The sequence below is a fragment of the Chiloscyllium plagiosum genome, unplaced genomic scaffold, assembly GCF_037043375.1.
Source record: "Chiloscyllium plagiosum isolate Xiang-an unplaced genomic scaffold, Cpla_swu_hap1 HiC_scaffold_4, whole genome shotgun sequence".
Taxonomy (NCBI): domain Eukaryota; kingdom Metazoa; phylum Chordata; class Chondrichthyes; order Orectolobiformes; family Hemiscylliidae; genus Chiloscyllium; species Chiloscyllium plagiosum.
In genome coordinates, this window is record NW_028270142.1 from 108937688 (window position 1) to 108950793 (window position 13106).

The 13106-nt window shown below is 42.1% G+C and overlaps 1 protein-coding gene and 1 pseudogene across 1 annotated transcript in view; both read left to right on the forward strand.

Moving 5' to 3' along the window:
* Positions 1 to 3824: 3824 nt before the first annotated feature.
* LOC148150463 (uncharacterized) lies at positions 3825 to 5141 on the forward strand (annotated as a pseudogene).
* Positions 5142 to 5934: 793 nt separating this feature from the next.
* Positions 5935 to 13106, forward strand: part of dhx30 (DEAH (Asp-Glu-Ala-His) box helicase 30) — an 88194-nt gene continuing 81022 nt past the window's right edge. The window contains exons 1-3 of the mRNA XM_043687996.2: positions 5935 to 6187; positions 9103 to 9230; positions 10970 to 11080. Of these exons, the coding sequence (XP_043543931.2) occupies positions 5935 to 6187; positions 9103 to 9230; positions 10970 to 11080 (492 nt within the window). The remainder of the gene's footprint in view (positions 6188 to 9102; positions 9231 to 10969; positions 11081 to 13106) is intronic.

Consider the following 13106-nt stretch of genomic DNA (forward strand, 5'->3'; position numbering starts at 1 on the left):
CAAATTTTCAGTGGGGAAGCATTTTGGGAACAGTAACCTTAATGTTGTAATTTTTGAGTTACTTTTTGTTATGAAGTTTAAGGCATGTATTGTATCTTTAAGAAAGTGTGAATGCTGTCCTGAACTGAAAGCTTACAAACACTGGTAGATATGACTAGTTAGCAATCCCAGAGTGTACTGGAAAATTGAAAATATGTAATAATTGGCTGCAAAATGGATACCTGAGTTTTGGTTACTGTTTTGACAACAATTCAAATTTATCCAATCAGTTTAAATTATGACCAAGGATACTAAAACCCAATTGAGTTGGAATTTATTGTTTTGCCAGCATCAAACCAATGAGACGATCCGATGTTGGGTACATAAAAATGCGGACATTTTGAAAATTAGAGAGAGAGCAACTGCCATTGAGATAGATCCAAGAAATTAGGAAATACTCTCTATCAAAGATACCTTTTCATATGAAACATACTCGCAGTAAAAAGAATGAAGACGACCCAAGGAATTCAGCAGCCAGAAGAGTGAAGTCAAAGAAGAGGACAGCGGCTGTGTGGTTTTGAAATTAAGTTGATGAAATTTTAATAAGAGTCTTATTGGAACAGCATATGAATAGTTGCTGTTTAATGTTCACTTTTAGAGTTAAAAAATAAATTGATGTTATTTTCTTTAAATAGTGGAATTTGGAAGTTCTCTGTCACTCACACTTTAGATTAGATTAGATTACAATGTGGAAACAGGCCCTTCGGGCCAACAAGTCCACACCGACTGGCCGAGGTGAAACCCACCCCTTACCTAACACTACAGGCAATTTAGCATGGCCCATTCACCTGACCCTGCACATCTTTTTGGATGGTGGGAGGAAACCGGAGCACCCGGAGGAAACCCACGCAGACACGGGGCGAACGTGCAAACTCCACACAGTCAGTCGCCTGAGGCGGGAATTGAACCCGGGTCTCTGGCTCTGTGAGGCAGCAGTGCTAACCACTGTGCCACCATGCCGCCCACGGTGGCACAGATTACAAGACGAGATGAGCTTTTCTGGGTGTTTAGTTTGATTCGCAGAGGGGTTCACTGCTCTGTCATAACACTTATGGATACGGAGAAGAGTAGTCCTCAGTTGAAAGTATTTAATTAGAGGAAGGGTAACAATCACCGTATAAGGCAGGAACTGAGGAATGTAGACTGCAGGCTGCTGTTTGAAGGTAAATCTACATCTCGCATAAAGGGATCTTTTAAAGGCCAGTTGATTAGAGTCAGGATCAGCTTGTTCCTGTGAGAATGAAGGATAAAGATGGCAAGATAGGGGAGCCTTGGATGATGGAAAATTCAGAGCTGAGTCAAAAAGAGAAAGGAAGCCAATGTAAGGTTTAGTAAACTGAAGACAAGACTTGAAGAATACAAAGATATCATGAAAGAATTCAAACAAGGAATTAGGAGGGATAAAGGGAGCCATTAAATGTCTTTGGCAAAAATGTTGAAGGAAAATCCCAAGGTGTTTTACACATATATAAGGAGCAAGTTAGTGGTCAGAGAAAAACTAGGACCACTCAAGGACAAAAGAGGGAATTTCTGCATGGAGCTGGAGGAAGTGGGTGAGGCCGTTAACAAATACTTTGTATTGGTATTCACAAAGGAGAATGATATGGTGGATGATGATTCTCAGGAAGGTATGTTGATATTCTGCGGCATGTCAACATAAAAAGGTGTTGAATGTTTTAAAAAGCATTAAGGTATACAAATCCCCAGGATCTGATGGGATTTATCTAGAATGCTGAGGGAGGCAGGCGAGGAACTTGCTAGGGTCTTGTATGAAATCTTTGTATTGTCTTTAGTCACAGGAAAGATCCCAGAAGACTGAAGAATAGCCAAAATTAATCTTTTGTTTAAGAAGGGCAATAGGAATAATCTGGAAATTACAGGCCAAATCTTTGGAGAAAATTCTTAAGGATAAGATTTACCTGCATTTAGAAAATTGTGGACTAATTAGTGATAGGCAAACTGGCTTTATGCAGGAAAGGTTATGTCTCACAAAGTTAATGGCGTTTTTAAGGAAGTAACAAAAATGATTGATGAAGGCAGGGACGTAGATGTTGTCCATCTAGAGTTTAGCAAGGCTTTTGACAAGGCAGGCTGATACAAAAGGTGAAGGTACATAGGATCCACAGTGAGCTGGTAAGATAGATACAGAACTGGCTTAGCCACAGAAGACAGAAAGTAGCAATGGAATGGTGTTTTTCAGATTGGAGATCTGTGACCAGAACACTTATGTTCTGCAAGAATGTTCTGCAGTGGGTGTTGGGCCACTGCTGTTTATAATAAACAGTATATAACTGATTTGAAAGAGATTGTAGCTGCAGATAGTGAGGAGGATTGCTAGAGAATATAGATAGTCTAGATACTTGGACAGAAAAATGGCAGATGGAGTTTAATCTGGGCAATGTGAGGTGATGCATTATGGAAAAACCTAATGTGGGAGGGATGTATGCAATAAATGGCAGAACCCTGAACAGCATCAACATACTGAGGTATCTAGGTGGAAAGGCCCAAAGATCCGTGAAAATTGCAACACAAGTGGATAAGGTGTTCAAGAAAGCATACGCATGCTTAACTTCATTGGTCAGGGCATAGACTTTAAAAATTGGCAGATCATGATGCGATTCTATAGAACTTCATAGTCAATGAGTCAAAAAGCATGGAAACAGGTATGTATCCAAAGATGTGCGGGTTAGGTGATTTGCCCATGCTAAGTTGCCTGTAGTGTTCAGGGATGTGTAGGTTAGGTACATTAGTTTGGGGTAAGTGTAGAGTAATAGGGTAGGGGAATGGGCTTAGGTGACCTAGTCTTCAGAGGGTCCATGTGGACTTTTTGGGTCAAATGGCCTATTTCCACACTGTAGGGATTCTATAATTTTCCAAAATAAGCCAGTCCATTTGCTTCATTTGGCCCAGATCCCTTTAAACCTTTCCTATTCATGTAACTGTCCAAATGCCTTTTAAATGGTGGAACTATATCTGCATCTACAAATTCCTCTGGCAATTCATTCCACATGTGAACCACCATCTGTGTGAAAAAGTTGCCCCTCAGGTCCCTTTTAAATCCTTCTGCTCTCACCTTAAGTTTATGCCCGGTAGGTCAGGATTCCCTATACAGTAGTGGGAAAAAGACATTTGCTATCACCTTATTTATTCCTCTCATGATAATATAAACCTCTATGAGGTCACCTCTCAATCTGTTAGGTCAGATTTGGAATATTGTGTACAGTTCTGATGATCACATGACCACAAGGTGGAAGCTTCGGAGAGGGTATCAAAACAATTTACCAAGATGTTGCCTAGTTTGAAGGACAGTTGCTATGAGGAGAGATTGGACAAACATGTTTTCACTTGAACATCAAAGAATGAGCTGCGACCTGATGGAAAATTATGTGAGGCATGGAGTCATTGGATAGTCAGTCTTTTTCCAAGGGTAGGAATGTCAATTAGTAGGGAACATAGATTTAAGGTAATGGGATAAGTTTAAAGGAAATGAAAGAAGCAGGGTTTTTTGCACAGAGGGTGATAAGTACCTGGAATGCACTGCTTGAGAAGGTGGTAGAGGCAGATACAATAGCAATGTTTAAGAGGTAATAGGTCAGAGAGGAGGGTGGGGGAAGGTCGCAAAGTGTACAATGGGTGAATGAGGGTGGGGATGAAGGTGATAGGTCAGAGAGGAGGGTGGAGTGGATAGGTGGAAAGGAAGATAGGCAGGTAGGACAGGTCATGGGGACAGTGCTGAGCTGGAAGGTTGGAACTGGGGTGAGGTGGGAGAAGGGGAAATAAGGAACATGGATGACGTCACCGTTTTCTGCTCGGATCTGTTGTCCGTGCGCAGACACATGTGTATATGTGAGCAGTTTGAACGGTCCTCAGGGGCCAAGGTCAACCGAAGCAAGAGTGAAGCCATGGTCTTCGGGAACTGGGCTGACCAATCCTCCATCCCCTTCACTGACAACCTGAAGGTTCTGGGTATTTGGTTCGGAGGGGCTGGGGCGTGCGCCAAGTTTTGGGAGGAGCGTATCAGCAAAGTGAGGCAGAAACTGGGCAGATGGAAGCTATGATTGCTCTCCATCACGGGAAAAAACCTGGTCATCAGGTGTGAGGCACTGTCAGTGTTGTTATATGTGGCACAGGTCTGGCCTATTCCCAGAACCTGTGCTGTCGCAGTCACCCGGGCCATCTTCCATTTTATATGGAGATCAAAGGTGTACCGGGTCCGAAGGGACAGCATGTATAAAGATCTGGGCAATGGGGGAAAAAACACACCCAATGCCACCCTCACCCTGATGGCCACCTTTGTGTGTGGCTGCATCAAGCTGTGCGTGGATCCCCGGTACGCAAACACCAAGTGTCACTACGTACTGAGGTTCTACCTGTCCCCGGTGTTGTGAAGGATGGGCCTTGCCTTGCTACCGCGGAACGCTCCGAGTAGTTGGACTGTTCCGTATCACCTGTCCGTTGTGGAGAAATTTATGTAGAAAAATACCTTTAACCACAAGTCCATCAGGAAGTGGTCAGCACGTAGTGTCCTTGAGATCCTTCGGGAAAAGGAGAGAGCGGATCCTGTCGAGCAGTTCCCTGGGCAGATTGTCAAAGCCATTTGGCAGAATGCCTCATCGCCAGAACTTTCCAACAAGCACCAAGACATGGCTTGGCTGGTGGTGAGAAGGGCTCTGCCTTTGAGATCCTTTATGCACGCCCGGACTCTCTCGCGCACCGCACACTGCCCTTGAAGCAGCTGTGGGTGGGACGAGACTGTCACACACCTCCTTCTGGAATGTGCCTATAAAAAGGAAGTCTGGAGAAGAATGCAGTGGTGTTTGTTGAGATTCGTCCCAAGCTGCTCCGTGACGCGAGACTCCGTGTTCTATGGTCTGTTCCCGGGATGCATAGAGACGAACATCAACTGTGCCTGGAGGATCATCAACTCGGAGAAAGACGCTCTTTGGTCTGTCTGAAACCTGTTGATCTTCCAGCTGAAGGAGCTGACCCCGACTGAGTGCTGCAGACTGGCACATTCCAAGGTCCAGGACTATGTTTTGAGGGACGTGCTGAAGCTTGGGGCAGCTGCCGCCAAGGCACGGTGGGGAAAGACCACCGTGTAAGGCTCTGCTGACGCCTCAGCTAAATATGTGGATGGTAAATGTATAGACCTGTATATACGAATGATTAATTTTGATCTCTGTATGTAAAGAAATGGAATGTATATGTATGTATGATATCACCAATTGTATAGATACCAAAATAATTTTATGAATAAAGTATATTTTTGAAATTAAAAAAATGTCGATTTTCCTGCTCCTTGGATGCTGCCTGACCTGCTGTGGTTTTCCAGCACCACTCTAATCGAGACATTGAATATGTACAGCAAAGAGGCAAAAGATGTTTAGAAAAACATCAAGTTTTTGTAGGGTTGGTGGGCCGAAGGGCCTGTTCTTGTGCCGTACTGTTGTGTTTTTGTTATAAAAATGGAATTTAACATGGAGCAATGGGCAGGAGTACAGGGAGAAGGCAAGGTGATTGCATTACGTGAGGGCCTGACAGACACAGTGGACTGAGGAGTTTCCTTCTGTGTTCGAACAATTCTATGAAATTATTTTTATGCCTTTAAATGATGGAAAGATTCAGACACCGAGTGACACTCCTTCAATTCTCAGAACCACTTTAATGGCAACAAATAGGATGTATAACACCCTATCAATAGCAGTAGAATTTACAAGGGCTCTCACATTCCTGCCACATTAACCACAGGTTAGTACTTGATTCTGCCGCCAGGGCCTACGCTGTGCTCAATGTCGGAGTTCTTAGTTTGTTTTCATTGGTCCATCTTGCCCAATGTCCGTTGTCTCTCTCCGCGAAGTTCTGGAGCCGGCGTGAGGAGCAGCATTCGTTTTCAAGATGGCGGCGTCTGCAGGTGGGAGGTCGCGAGCGCTGTGCTTCTTAATGAGCAGGCTGTGCCCGCCAAGGCAGCCCAGTACTGGAGCCTGGGGACCGTCTGCACCTTTAACCTGGCACTCGGAGTGGGACTGCGGCCACACAGCAGTAATGAGGCGGTTCAGGCACACAACGAGTCGGCAGCAGCAGGTCAACCTCGGGGGAGAGGAGGAAGCACCGGATCGGCCGCTGGCAACAGGAACGGGCAGTCAGCAAGGTGCGAGATACCGATCGGGGGCACACCTCAGCGTTTCATGTATTTATTATGCATATAAGCACAAGCATATTACAAAATACATCGTAATGCTGTAATAAAAGATCAACGACAACATAAAAATACTGAAAGCTACTCGTCTTACCTATTAAGATATAGAAACAAAATGCAATTAAATTAAATAGTGTACTGAATCAGAGATTGAAGTGATTCATTTTGGTGGAAAGAAATGAGGAGAGTGCATACCGCTGGCAAGTTTTAATTGGAGTGGTGAGGAATAGAGATCGATTGTGGTTGTGCACACAACTGTGAAGGTGGCAGAACCAGTTCAGTTTAACACTTACGCCAATAAGTTGAGGCATTGAAAATAAAACTTGGGAATGCATGTAAAACGTTCATAAATCGCTACTTTGGCTGAAGTTGAAGTGTATCTTGTGTACAGTATTGCACTTTGACCTTAAAAAGCACAGAAGCTGACAATATCTGAACTTGGAATGAGCTATCCCCAAAAATAATTTTGGCAGCTACTGACTTGCTCAGTCACATCCTTGCTTTCACCTTTCCTACTGTCATCCCTGATAAAAGTATTGGTTTGTCTAACCCTGGATGTTTCCCTGGCAACATGGCCCATCTGTACTGAGTCCAAGGAACGCAGACTTGAAAGACTGTAGTGGCTTTGTATTTAGCTATTCTCTATCAGATCTGGCTAAACCACCTCTAACTTCAAAGAGTCTTGCTCATATAGTCCTAGAGATGTACAACACTGAAACAAACCGTTTGGTCCAACTTGTCCATGCCAACAGATATCTTAACCTCATCTAGTCCCATTTGCCAGCACTTGGCCCATATCCCTCTAAACTCTTCTTATTCAGATGCCTTTTAAATGCTGTAATTGTACCAACCTCAACCATTTTCTCTTGCAGCTCATCCCATATGCACACCACCCTCTGTGTGGAAAATGTTGCCCCTTAGGTCCCTTTTATATCTTTCCCCTCTCATCCTAAACCTATGCCCTCTAGTTCTGGACTCCCAACACCAGGGAAAACACCTTGTTTACTTATCCTATTCATGTCCCTCATGATGATATAAACCTCTGTAAGGTCACCCCTCAACCTCCGACGCTCAGGGAAAACAGCTCCATCCTCTTCAACCTCTCCCTAAACCTCAAATCCCCTAACCCTGGCAACATCCTTGTAAGTCTTTTCTGAACCCTTTCAAGTTTCACAACATTCTTCCAATAGGAAGGAGACCAGAATTGCATGTAATATTCCAAAAGTGGCCTAACCAATGTCCTGTACAGCCTCAACATCACCTCCCAACTCCTAAACTCAATACTCTGACCAATAAAGGAAAGCATACTAAATGCATTCTTCACTATCCTATCTACCTGCAACTCTACTTTCATGGAATTATGAACCTGCACTCCAAGGTCTCTTTGTCCAGCAAAATGCCCCAGGACCTTACCGTTAGGCTTGTAATTACCTGAATTACTCCTTAATGAAGGACAACATTGGCTGTTTTCTGGAACCTCGCCAGAGGCCAAAGAGGATGCAAGGACTTGTTTAATTCCCCAGCTATTTCATGCCTTGCCTCCCACGGCATCCTGGGATGGCTCCCATCTGGCCCTGGGACTTGTCTACCTTCCATGTATCTCAAGGCACCCAACACTTCCTCCTGTGTGTTACCTGCCCTAGAGTATTTATCTGTCAAAATTTGCTTGCTTTGCTGGATCATCTTAGAATGGAAAGATAACACTTAGCTTCTCTACTGGAAATTGTCTTGCACTCCTCAGTTATTTTCACCACTGTCAGGTGGAGGAGTTCGTGGTCTCCTTTGTTACAACCACTGATGATTGCAACTTTAGTCACATCAGATCTAAGATCTGGAATTCCCTTCTTGAACCTGTTCCACGTTTCTTACTCACATTTTTGCTTAAGGAAGCTATTTACGATCTCCCTCTTTACCAATGTTACAGTGTGCCTCAGTGTCTAATTTTGCTTTGTGGTGTTCCTGTGAAGTGCTCTGGTATGTTTTAAATGTTAAAGCTGCTCATGTAACCATAAGTTGATTCTGTAATCATTAAGATTTGATACTGTTAAATTAATTGAAATTATTTTTTCAGGATGTTAAAAGATATCAGTAAAGGGACCCCTGAAGCTGATGAACTTCCTCAATAGTTAATTAGTTCACTAATGTCTTTAAGAGAAGAGCATGTTTTGTCTTTACCCAGTCTTTTATGTCAACTTAGTTGACCCTTCATTGTTCCCTGAAGTGGCCGAACAGGCTACTCAGTTCAATGAAGAAGGCAGACCAGGGAATTGGGCTGGATTTGTGAAAGCTGGCTGAGTAAGTGATGCTCACATTCTGAGAATTAACGTATTTAAAAATTAAGTTTATGGTAACAGTGGACGAGCTGAATTAATAACTTGCTTAGACAAGTTGGACCAAAGGGTCTGATTTCCTGCTACATGATTCTTTGACTGTTTAAAAAAAGTTAATGGATCAATAACGAATGAATTATTGCATAATTTCTGCAATGTTACTAAGAGCTGTCAATGCCAGAAAGTGCTAGAGTGTGTAAATGCAAGAATTGGAAATGTATTGTGAACTTGTATTTGATTTCCCATGTTCTGCATTCTTTGCTGAACCAACCAATCTCGACTGTGATCATTCAGATTGTAGTTGGCTGACTTGTGGTTGGAGTGGAATCTTGAGGAGGGGAGAAAGTCTACAATTGCTCTGCAACCGCTTGGAATCTGTGATCACAACTTGTATAATAGTCCTTGAATGATGGTATCTGATGATTTCTAACACCGCAATCTGCTATCTTGTAGAAAAGAAGCAAAGAATTGATTTTCCAATTTTTTTGGACTTTGATGATGGCTGGCATACTGAATTCAACTAAAGATTTTGTTTAGATTTACAGGCCCTTCTTCAAGAGTTTCCACAGCCTAAGAACCTGCTGGTTCAAGTCATGCAACGAGCTCTGAAGGTTTCTAATGTAAATGATTGCATCGTCTACAAATCATTTGATGGGCGCATCAAAGTAAGTGGTTATCAATGTTTATTTTCAATATAATTTGATGAAATTACTTGTGGCCAGTTTGGTCTTTATGTGGAGAGGACAATTAGGCTCCTTGATTCCACACTCCCAGTTGTGCAACCATATCACCTGCAAAAAAGTATTGGATTAGTGACCTTCAAATCTTCAGTAATCCAGAGAAAGTGAGTTCAAATCCCACTATGGCAGGTTTAGAATTTGCATTCAGTCAAAACAAAATCTGGAATTGAAAAGCTAATGTCAACAAAAAGTGACCATGGAGCTAATAGAGTGCCATAAAAGTGCAACTGGTTCATCTTAATATTCTTTTACAAAGGAAACCTGCTACCTTACCTGTTTTAGTGTTTGTGTGATTGCAGTTCAACACTAGCAGGCCTGCCTTTTAACTTTGATGTGGCCAAGCAAAGTAGCCAGTTCTATTTCTTGGGATGGCCAATGAGTGTTGCCTCGACAGTGGGCTGCCCACATCCTGATACTGAATAATTTAAAGACAAAAGGACCAAAGTGATTCTTTCATGTGACTATCTATAAAGAATCTGACTGTATCCTTAAAGGAGGCTATTCAGTCTAGGGTGCCCCAGCCAACTGTTTGACAGAACTCTAATTAATCCCACTTTCTTGCTCTTTTTCCCAGAGCCCTGCAAAGTATATTTCCAGTATGTATTCAACTTTCTTTTGAAAACTAATGAATCTAATTTCTTTATCCTCCCAAGAGAACTCTTTCATCAATTCTCAGGTGGCAGGACTCAATCTGAAGATTGAGTGATGTGTATTGTATTGATTTCTTTAGTGTGCTGTACTATTGGATACATCGCTGCTTTTGACCCCTTTCCTCAAATTGCTGGTTGAATGAACAATGTTCTACTAGAAGCCTCTAACCAATGCTGACAATTGTTTATGATATTGAAATGAGGTTAGGGACAAGTTAACCTGTTCTATGTGTCAGTTCTACAAAAATGCAAATTATAACTGTTTCTGACTTGCTAATGTCTGCAATTTGACATGAATTGTTGAGTGGGTTCTAATCACCTTGGTTGACCTCGCCTAATTTTGTTTTGGTATGTTTCAACCTCTCTTGAAGCTTGACCTTTTCTAGAAACAGTTCATAGATATACGGCACACTTGGTTGTCTAGACCAAGTGATTGGTCCGCCTATGTGAACCAAAATGTTGGCATTATGTGTCTCATTGTTTCTGTGCTACAAATACAGTCTCAGCAGATCCACAGCAGTGTTTATGCTCTGTATAAAATTTTCCCATCCTGCTTTCTATAACCTCGTTGAAGTTAATCACACATTAAATTCTGCAAATTTCATTAACTTGCGTTATTTTGCTGCAGCCCCATTTTCTAAATTAACTGCATCTCTGATGTTGGCTATAAAGTTTGAAGTTGTACTTAAAATTCCTGAGTCTAAATCTTTAAACGGTGAACAGCTGTAGCCATGGCTGTGATCCGTGTGATCTCTGAAACCAGTTTTGGTCACGTTTTCACCCCTAATGATTTGGAACTGTTCCTGGGAGCAGGAGATGATTTTTCCCTTGAGCTGGACTTGCCTTGTCAACAGGGTCTAGGCTTGCTCTGAGCAGTTATAACCTTCTGGCCTGTTTTATTCTTAATATATTTCAGTACATGTCTGATTTTACAGTATGCAATGCCAACTGTTATTTCTAGCTGTACCTTATGGCTTGTTGGCAATTTGTAACAGTCTTCTTTCTTTTACAAAGAAAACAGTTCTGTACATTGGCTGGCCAAGAAAACTAAAAGTGGAAGGTTTTGGCAATAAGAAAGTCGTTGCAGAGAAACATGCTGCTGCAGCTGCCTGCAAGATATTCAAGGTATGATAACGCGACATTGGTTGCTGAGAATGTTTGCACTTGCGATCATGTGGCACAGAGATTCCATTTGTTTTCTGTGTGTCCCCATATGTACTTTACACAGGGCCTTTTGCAAGTTTCCCGATGGACTGAGGGTATTGATGAGGCTCATGGTTAGACTTGTTAGATGAGAACATAAGAACGAGGAGCAGGAGTAGGTAATTCGGCCCCTCAAACCTGCTTTAGCATATAATGTGATTATCGCTGATCTCATCTTAGCTTCAACTCCGCTTATCTGCCTATTCTCCATAACCTTTCAATCCATTAATAATTAAAAATCTGTCTATCTTAAACTTATTCAATGTCTTGGTAACCATCTCATTCTGGGGTAGCAAATTCCACAGATTCACAACCCTTTGAGAGAAGTAATTTCTGTTTGTGTCTGATTTAAGTCTGCTCCCCCTTAACATAAAACTATGACATCTCATTCTAGATTGCTCCACATGAAGAAATGTCCTGTAACTACCTTATCAGTCCCCTTTGGTATCTTGTATGCATTAATTTGATCTCTTCTTTGGTTAGCCAATCCTATATCATTCTTCTAAATTCAAGAGAATGTAGTCTAAGACTGGTCAATCTCTCTTCATAAAACAAACCTCTCCTCTCTGGAATCAATCTAGTGAACTTTCGGTGAACTACCTCCAATTCTGGTATGGGCATGGATCATTTCAGTATCTGAACTACATCCCTCATCAAGTAAAGGGATCAAAACTGTGTGCATTATTCCAGGTGACAGTTGCAACAACACTTCCCTACTTTTATACTCCGTTCCTTTAGCAATAAATACCAAATTTCCATTTGATTTCTTTGTTATCTGTTGTACCTGCTTAGTAGTTTTCTGTGATTTATGCATGAGGAAACCCAGATGTCTCTGAATCAAAGCACTCTGATGCTTTTTCACTTAGATAATAAGCTTCCGACAAAAATAAGTAACCTCGCACTTATCCATGTTAAACTTCACCTGCCAAATTTTGGCCCATTCATTGAACCTATCCTGATACATTTATAAATTTCTTACACCTTCTTTGCATTTACTTTCCCACTTATTTTAGTGTCTCCTGCAAATGTGGCCAATGTACTTTCTATCCCTGCTCCCAGGTCATTAATAGAGATTGTAAATACTTTAGCCAGGCAACCGAACCTTGTGGTACCCCACTATTTCCAACGAGAAAAACACTCATTTATCCCAATTCTCTACTTTTCTTTGGTTAGCCAATCCTATATCCAACCTGGTAACTGACCCCGACCCCATGCTGCTCTTCAGAAATTAAGGATCTGGTGCAGTGTAGTGTGTGATTACGTGCTAATAAAACTGGGGTTTTGCAGGCATATTACAACTTATTTATTAGTACCAAAACCAGGAGAGGAGTCAACCACAATAATTAGTTGGGCTCAGTTGTGATATCAATGGTTTTCAAATATCCTTGCCATCTTTTCTAGTGGGTAATTAATACCTGTGAGGGTCATCAGTTCTCATTCAATGATTAACAAAGAGGCAGTAAAGATGAAGTTCTCGCCTTTGATATGCCCTGATGCTTCTGATCTTATGTTGGAAGGAAAGTCATTTTTGGAGCATCTGAAGATGGTTTAGCCCAGGCGGAGCTTAAGGGCTTTTGTGGTAGTGCTCCTACCTCTGGGCTAGGATCCCCAGGTTCACGTTCGCCTGCTCCTGGGATGTGTCATAACATCTGTGAACAATTTGATTAAAAATATATACCCTGAGCAGCTTAAGGACTTTTGTGGTTCAGTAGTAGTATCTCTACCTCTGGCACAGGAAACCTGGGTTGTAACCCCACCTACTCCAGAGGTGTAATGATATCTCTGAACAGGTAGATTAGAAAACATACGCATGCTCCGACTGTGATGTTCTGGAACTAAAACAAATGTCTTTTCACACCTGTAACTATTTACCTACCATAAAGGAAGATGGTGGGGGTCAACCATCTCACCCATAGGACGTCAGTGCAGGAGCACCTTAAGATAGTTT